Consider the following 9,147-nt stretch of genomic DNA (forward strand, 5'->3'; position numbering starts at 1 on the left):
CCTACCCTCATCAGTCCTGTCACCAATCCCCTTTGTTGTCTGGGGTATTGACATTATGGGATCCTTTCCCAGGGCCAAAGGAGACCTCAGGTACTTGTTAGTCTCAATTGATTACATGACCAAATGGGTTGAAGCGAAGGCAATGCGAATAATAAACCAGCAAGATTGCATAAAATTTATGAACAACATATTGATAAGATTCGGAATCCCAAAAGTACTGGTCTCGGATAATGGGCCACAGTTTATCAGATCAGAGTTTGAATCCTACCTCTAGGAGCGAGGCATCCGACACAGGAAATCATAAGTAGCCTACCCTCAAGGAAATGGCCAATTAGAAATGACGAACCGGATCCTTCTCCGTGGGATCGAGAAGAGGCTCAGAAAAAGCAAAATCAAATGGCCGAAAGAATTGCCAAATGTACTATGGGCCTATAGAACAAATCCCCGAACAAACACAGGCGAAACGCCCTTCAAACTGGCTTACGGAACTGAAGCAATGCTTCCCATCGAGGTAGGATCCCCCTCTCACCGGGAAATAAACTTTGACGAGGTAGCCAACGAGGAGGGGCTCAGGATAAACCTCGAGCTAATCGAAGAGGTCCGAGACCAGGCTGTTGCAAGGATGGAGAGGTACAAGGAAAAAACCAAGGAGCACTTCAACAAGAAGTCCCGAGTCAAGAACTTCCAAGTTGAAGACCTGGTACTTCGAGACACAGAAGCTTCAAATCCAACCAACACTGGAAAGCTGATGCCCAGGTGGGAAGGGCCCTATAAAATCAAGGAAGTGTTAAGGCCAATGACATATAAGCTGATAAACATGGATGAATTCGAGATCCCAAACACCTGGCATGGACTCAGGCTCAGAAAATTCTATCAATAGAAAAAGCAACCAAAAGTAACCAAAAAAGTTGTAGCCTATGGCAAGCAACCAATTTCTGATTAAATATTTTGTATGAAGAAAATTTTAAGCCAATGAAAAGAATTTTCATTTTTTCAGTCAGATCTTATTTTAGCAATTACTACAAGCAAAGCATACTTCAACCCGGACAGCCAATCACACCCGGGTTGAAAGTAAAAAATTATAAGTAAACACCAATCTGGATATGGTGTCATACCCGAATTGGAAGCCAATATCAAAAGCAAACATTAACCCAAATAGACATCCAAGTATGGGTTGAAAGCAATTATTATATACTTAGATTATTCTCTAAGTACATAAAGAATCAAAAGCAAACACCAATCTGGATATGGTGTCATGCCCGGATTGGAAGCAAATATCAAAAGCAAACATCAACTCGGATAGACATCCAAATCCGGGTTGAAAGCAACTTTCATAAACTTAAATTATCCTCTAAGTACATAAAGAAGCAAAAGAAAACATCAATCTGGAAATAGTGTAATACCTATATTGGAAGCCAATATCAAAAGCAAACATCAACCCGGGTAGACATCCAAATCCGGGTTGAAGGCAACTATTATATACTTAGATTATTCTCTAAGAACATAAAGAAGCAAAAGAAAACATCAATCCGGAAATAGTGTAATACCTGAATTAGAAGCCAATATCAAAAGCAAACATCAACCTGGATAGACATCCAAATCTGGATTGAAGGCAACTATTATATACTTAGATTATTCTCTAAGTACATAAAGAAGCAAAAGTAAACATCAATCCGGAAATAGTGTAATACTCGGATTGGAAGCTAATATTAAAAGCAAACATCAACCCGGATAGGCATCCAAATCTGGGTTGAAAGCAACTATTTTGTACTAAGGAAAATTATGCAAACCTGGTAAGGCTTCATACCCGGAACCCCACCGGCTATAAACCCAATCCAGGTTGGAGGGCAACAGCCATGACCCGGATTAAAATCATTTTATGCACTAAATATTTTCTAAGTGCCAGAAACAACTCCGATTGGAATTCGACCCAGGATCCGGATCAAGCCACAAAGCAACCGCCCCCGGGAAGGCCCTCTTACCCTGATCAATGGCATAAGAAAATAAAACATTTTCTAAACAACCAAATTATCAAAGCAACAATCAAGATAAAAACATCAATTCGAATTGGCACCAATCTGGATAAACCCAAATATTACAAATTGTTCAGAATCAAAGTACAGAAGGCAGAAACACTAGAAAGCAGAGAATTACAAGGGCAAGGCCCGAAAAGCTTGACAAATCTGAGGTAAATTTAAAGGAAGCTGGGGTTGGGACCATTGTAGGGTTCTGACTCCCCTTTACCCTGTTCAACAGCTGTCTTGGCCTCCAGGAACTCTTGGATGAAGCTCTCCTAAATGGCCAACGGATCGGTTTTAATGTGCCTCTCAACAACAACCCAGGACCTACGGACCTCGGGGACCCCGGCTTGAGCAACCTCAAAGTCATAAACATCGCTGGCTTTGAACTCGGCGATGATGGCCTCCTTATCTAAGTTCTCCTTCGCAGCAAGGTCGGCTTTTAGCTTATCCACTTCTTTAGCAAGACTGTCAGCCCGAGTCTTCTCATCCTTTATCTGTGTCTTCAACCCGGACTCCACGGTCTGGAAGCTCTCCCAGGCCTCATCCAGTTTATCCTTTAGATTATCCGCCCGGATCTTCTTAGCTCTGGTCCTGTTGTTAGCCTCCCGGACCTCAGTAAAAGCGATATCAGAATATATTGATATGGCACTCCCCACCTGAAGGAAGAAAAAGGAATATGATTCACGAAAGGAAGGCAATCCGGATGAAAAACAAAAAACTGCTTAAAGTTTACCTGTCCCCATTGCCCGGTCACCCTCTTGAAGGCTGCAACCATACTGGAACCCTCTACTTCATCCCAATCCTCCTCGGAAGGGATGCTTGACATAAACCTGTCCAGATCCACCAGAGACTTGGTCCCCACCATCACCAGGTCCTCATCCGTGCCCTTTCCCTCTGAATCGCAGATGACCCGGCTGGAGATAGTAGCTTTCCCCCGGGGAGGCTTGACCGGGACTGACTTCCTCTTCTTCGTTGGAGGGTCCTCATCCCCGGAAATCTCCTGGACCTTCGGATCATAATTCGAGGGCCCCTTACCCAGATCAACCACATTTTGGGGGCAGAGGACTCGGCACCCCCTCAGCATCCGCAGATCCGGATCTAGGTCCGGGAGCTCCCTTTGAGATCTTGAAAGCCAAACCCAAGGTGTTAAAAGCAGCAACGTAGGCAGATGAAGACATTATTACCTTAAAGGAAGGACTGTAATGCGGCAGACCTGTAGAAAAGGGAAAAGGAACAAGTCAGAATAAAGTTTACCGAGTAATCCGGATCAAACAGCCAAAATAAAGATTCAAAGCAGTTTCCATAAGCATATAAGTTCTACGAGTTCTAATAGTAAAGAGCCCCGGGTCCCCAGATGCAACCAATAATCCGGATCAGGAAGCTGTAACAAGGTAAATATAAGTGCTAAAGAAAATAAATAACCCGATCCGGGTCCCTAAATAAAGTGTCGGACCCGGATAAACAAACAATCTGAGGGGAGATAAATTAAAAGGGAACTAATCTGGGTCACCAAGTATTGTGGGCAATCCGGATCAAACTAAAGCAACTTCTATCCCTGAGAAGACCCACAGAATGCAAGATAAAGGATTCGGATCCTCTAAACTAAAAGCAAATAAAAGGAAGAAAGAAATCCGGAATGACATAAAACTTACATCCGAGTTCGAATAACAGCTTGTGGTTCATAAAAGTATCCCAGGTTGGCTGGAACCCGAGATAATCACAAAATTTCTTTATTTTGGGTCACAGCATCCCCCTCTAAAATTGCAGAAATGAACTTTGTTTGAACACCTCCCAGGGTAAAGTAAGGCAAAAAGGCCAGATCGAAGCCCTTCAACATTATCAACTCCCCATTTCAGTGCTTCAAGAAAGTCTGATGCATAACTGGCTTGGCCACACCTGGGCCATAACCACACTCCGAGGCCCGGAATCTAAGCTCGTAGAAGGGTTTCAGGCTTGATTTGGAGAGATATAATATTTGGTGGAAAAGTTTAAAGGTGGGAAGAAGTCCGGCCTTATTACAACGAGCTATGAACCAGGTCATTGACTTAATCCCGTTCGGGGTGATCTGCATCGGGGAAATCTTGAAAACGTGTTTACAAAGGTGTTTGATAAACATGTGGTAGCGGGGACTCCACCCAGATCTCAAGTGCTTTAGCCATACCGGGATGAAGCCATCAGAGGGGCGGTGGTAAATCCTCTCGTGGGGTTCTGGCCACCTCCAAGCGATATCAGGGGTTAGCTGAAACGCGGCCCAGATTTCCGTATCCATATCACCCGGATCAGCCTCCGCATACAAATCCTTCAGCTGAAAGTGGTCTCGGCTAATGGGAAATGTGGCAAAAGCATTCTCAAGAGCCCCATGGTCATATACCCTAGGATGGTCATCCTCCTGCTTCTCATACCTAACACGGCCATAATAGATGCTATTCTCAAACTCAAGGGGATTGGTCCAGCTGTCCTCGGGCGTAAAGAGAACCGAGTTTCCCGGAAGCCTCTTGTACCGGAAACTGGTAATTATCTCAGCGGATTTGAAACCCTTCTTAACCATCTCAACCTGGATCTGTGTTCTCTCGGAAGAATCCGGGTTACTCTCTGTTAGGTCACACACACTGTAGAGGGGGTGAATACAGTGTAAATTATAATCTAATCGAACTTTAATATCTCAAGTAACAGAAAACAACCTTTATTGAAACAATAAACTCTGTTACAGTATGGAACTGTTACCTCTCAGTGATGAACAAATATCACGAGAGCTGCTAGGGTTACTACGGATAATCTTCTCGAATATGATAACACTTATAGTGTGAACCCTATGTCTGTGTTTATATATTACACAGTTACAAGATAATCACTAATTGATATGGAATATAATTTTGCTTCCTAAAATATATCAATCAAATATCTTTTCTTCCAAGTATTCTATTCTTTATAGAATTCCTTCTTCATGCATATCTCTTCCTATGTTTATCTCGATGTTCTTTCCTTTAATCAGCTACTGTCCTTATCTGAACGTCCTTCAGCACTTAAGTTTTGATATCCATCTTCTGATGATTATCTCCTGATAATATAAGTACTGATATCCTTAAGTCCCGACTTCCAGTAAGTACTGATTTATCCTGTTTAAGTAAGATCTGAAAACTAAACATAAATCATATTAGCCATGACATTATCAAATATATCTAACAATCTCCCCCAACTTGTAAATTAGCATAATATACAAGTTTAACAGATATTTGATGATGTCAAAAACATTAAGTACAAATGCATGAGAATTAGACTAGATAACTACAACTTACAGTCCTTAAAGCTTTACCAACATTTAACTTCTGATAATAGCTTTAGTCTGTACAAATATCAGAATTTAATCAGTTGTAGATCTTGCCTTGGCTTCGTCTTCTGATCTCTCTGATGTCAGGAGTTGTTCTGAGATAGTTCTTCAACAAATATCTCTCAGCATATCTAAGTTCATCAATCATCCTCCTTTTAACATCTTTAAGCTCTGCATTATCTTCACCAATTTGAAAGATTGCAGCCCTGAGATCATTAATCTTTGCTTTTCTTATATCCTGATCTAGTCTGATCAAATAAGCTTTATCAGACTCAAGATTGAATTCCACAGCCCTGTAACCCAGAAAGGTAGTTATAATTTTAGCAGTGTTGGGCTTCATTTCAACTATATCACCCTTGTGATCTCTGTACTTTGGAACATATGTGCTGTCAGACTTAACAGAATAAAGCTTTTTCTGTCTCTGAATCTGATCCTTCAAATAGTTTGCAGCACTTCCTGTCAATCTGTCATCCACTTGAAGTAAGAATAGTACATGCTCCAATTCTTCAAAATACTTTAATGGAATGGCATTTTGCCTTATATGATAAACCCTACCATCTGTCATGAAGTACAACAAGATGTGTTCTTTCAAGTAGGTATGGTAAACCATTTGTACAGATTCCAGTTGATTCAATCTCTCAGGAGTCGCTCCAATACCTGGTTCACTCAAGGAAGTTGGATCATTGGTAGTGTTCTGTATTCTTCTTTCATCAGCACTTCCCAATCCAGTTTTATCTCTTGCTTCCTTTTCAGAAATTACTCTTGCTTCAAAACCACTTGCAGCAGTCTTCAAAGGTTGAGTCTGTTTTGCTTTAGTGAATCCTGGTAGGAGTGTCTTTGATCTGTCTTCTGATATCAAGTTAACTTGAGCTATGTCAGAGGTTATTTGCTTCTTTGAAATATCAGAACTTACTGTCTCTTGACTCTGAACAACTTGAGCCATGTCAGAGGTTGTTTTAAGAACTTTTCTTGAAGTCAGAGCAAGATCATCCTTTTCATCAGTGATTTCTTCATTCTCAGGAGGCACATAAACCTTGATAGGTTCACCAACCTTTTCTTTACCCTTGGATCTTGGATCTATCTGTGGTTGTGATTTAGCCAATGTTGCTTCAGTATTTGTCCTTTCTTTTATCACAATGCCTTTGAGTTTTGGAAGTGTCTTTTTACCAGAAGCTTCAGATTTAGATGTGACTTTCTCTGATTTAAGTATGGCTTCTTCTTCCATTAAACTCTCCAAGTCCATTCCTGGATTTTCCTGAAGAAATAACTGTCTTGACTTTTCTTCATCAAGATCTAAAAGTTCATCAGAACTTATCCTTTTACCAGTAGCAGAACTAATTCTTTTCCCAGTATCAGAACTTGTCCTGTAACTTGTGATTTCAGCTTTTCTTGATAAGAAACCTCTACCTTGACTATGACCTCTACCCATTCCAGAGTTTCCTTGATCATCCTTTTCATCATCCTTCCCTTTCAGTGTCTTGCCAGTCTTGCATTTGGACTTAATTACTTTCTCCCCCTTTTTGGCATCAGCAGGTAGGAGAAGAGAGACAAGCAATTCCACTGAGGCTTGGATTTCAGTAAGTTGAGATTGCTGAGAAGCTTGATTTTTCAGAATAACATCAATCTAAGCTTGTTGTTTCTCTTGAGTCTTCTCAATATAAGCAATCCGGTCAAAGGTAGGTTGAAAGAATTTTTTCTTGTCAATTTTCTGAATTTGGTCCTGTTTGATGAATTCTTCCTGAATCTTGTGTAGCTCTGCATGAGTAGTTGAATGGAGACCTTGTACATGTTTAGTACTCAATGTAGTGACTCTAAGCTGGGTTTTGAAATCATCAGAAATTAACATTTCATCAGCTTTTGTCAAGTGCTCAGCAAGATGCTTTGCAGTTGGAACACAGGAAACTGAGTTCCATTCCTTAGTCCACTCATGTCCTGCAGGAGTTTCACTCCAAGGCACTGGTGCTTCTCTGGTAACAAACTTCTTAACAAGTTCAGATTTAAGAATAGTTTGTTGAGGAGCATGTCCTGAAGGACCTGCTTCATCAGCATCTACATTTGGAGCAGCATCACCAATATCTCCAGCATTTGCAGCATCAGAACTTACAGAATCAGTATCTTATGATAAAACAACAGTATGAGTAGCAATGGAGGCTTCAGCATCCTCTAAGTGCTGATCTGGTTCTAAGTTCTGATCAACAGCCATATTCTGATGCTCACCTATATTCTGATCATCAGCATCTAGATGCAGAGAAGGTGTAGTAGATAACGCTGGAGTTTGAACAGCATCAGTAACAGGTGTTGTTGATGGATTAGTTGTTGTTGGAGCTTCTAAGAGAATTACTTCAGGCACAACCAAGTTCTGAACATCAATTTCAATACTGGTGCCTGTAGTAACAGGAGATACAGACTTTTGAACAGGAGACATAGATGGTGTGTTGGCCTGTTCAGGAACAGCCTCCTGAGATGGAGTTGATGAAGAAGAAGTGATTTTAGCAAATTCCTTTTCTTGTGAGATCAGAAATTCCTGATCTCCTTCCTTAGCTGCTGCTTCTTCATCTGAAACTGGCCTTTTTTCCCTCTGTTTCTTGTATCTCTTTGTAGATATGGATTCTTTGGGAGTTTCAGGAACAGTCATTCTTCTAAGCCTCTTGAGAAGCCTAGATCCCTCAATTTCAGAATCCTTCTGAGAAGTCACTGTCTCAGCTTCTTTAACAACAGGTTCTGAAGAAGGAACCTATTCCCCAGTATCAGATTCATCTCTCAAAGCAATCTTCCTTCTCTTTTGAGGTGTTTGAGGAACAGTCTTTGTCCTCTTTGGCTTGGAAGATAAAGGCTTCACAGTAGATGCTGAGGATGAGGGTTGAACTTTCTGTGAAGTGGAGAGATAGGATTTGATATATTGCCTGAGGGTTGGTTGAGTAGAATGATTGGTATGTTCTGATGGTTGTTGTGATATTTGGGAGGTGGTGGTTGGTTGGACATCAGGATAAACAGATCTATAGGAATCAGGATCAGCATTTACTAAGATCTGTTTTACAGACTGAGGAATCTGTAAAGGTCTAATCACTGGTTTCTTAGTGTCAGCATTTACCAGGTCATTAAAGTATCATTTTGCAACCTTAAAAGGTGGTGTTAAGGAACTGACTAATCGAGGTTCATCAGTATAAAAAGTATATATAAGTTGACAGAATCTAGCAAAGTAAACAATATTCCTATCCTCTGTCATCCTATCCCCAATAAAACCTATTATAGCCGTTGCAAAATCAAAATGAGTTTGGTTTATAATGGCATACCCGATGTGCTGACTCATTATAGGGATGGCATCAAAATTCGAACACTTGTTCCCAAAAGCTTTAGTGATGCAGTCGAAGAAGAAGCTCCATTCCCTTCTGATATGAGCCCGTTTCAACTGCCCAAGCTTTGCCAAACTCTGTTCATATCCCAAACTGGCCATTAACTCCTGAAGAGCCGATTCCTCTGGAATTGAAAAAGTATATCCTTCTGGGAGATGTAGAGCCTTGCGTATTGTACCAGGAGTGACTGCATATGAAGAATCACCCACTTCAAAAACAATACTAGGAGTACCATTTGGACCACCATTATCAAATTTTCCAGTCCTCCAAAGTGTCAGAACTTGTTGGCTTGAGAATACTGAAGGTTGGGTCAATGCATACCCGATTTCACTGTGTGCAAGAAGGTCTTGCACAAAATGCAATTCAGAAGGAGGTTCAGCATTATCAAGAATAGCAGCATAATTGTTTTGAACAAATTTAGCTCCATCAATGATTAAATCCTTAG

The 9,147-nt window shown here is 40.9% G+C and overlaps 1 protein-coding gene across 1 annotated transcript; it reads left to right on the plus strand.

Annotated features, from left to right (window-relative positions):
* The first annotated feature begins 337 nt into the window (after positions 1-337).
* Positions 338-880, plus strand: LOC141718873 (uncharacterized). The gene has a single exon (XM_074521248.1). It carries the CDS (start codon positions 338-340, stop codon positions 878-880), a length of 543 nt encoding a protein of 180 aa, XP_074377349.1.
* Positions 881-9,147: the final 8,267 nt, after the last annotated feature.

This window comes from Apium graveolens, chromosome 4, assembly GCF_009905375.1.
Source record: "Apium graveolens cultivar Ventura chromosome 4, ASM990537v1, whole genome shotgun sequence".
In the NCBI taxonomy this organism is placed as follows: Eukaryota; Viridiplantae; Streptophyta; class Magnoliopsida; order Apiales; family Apiaceae; genus Apium; species Apium graveolens.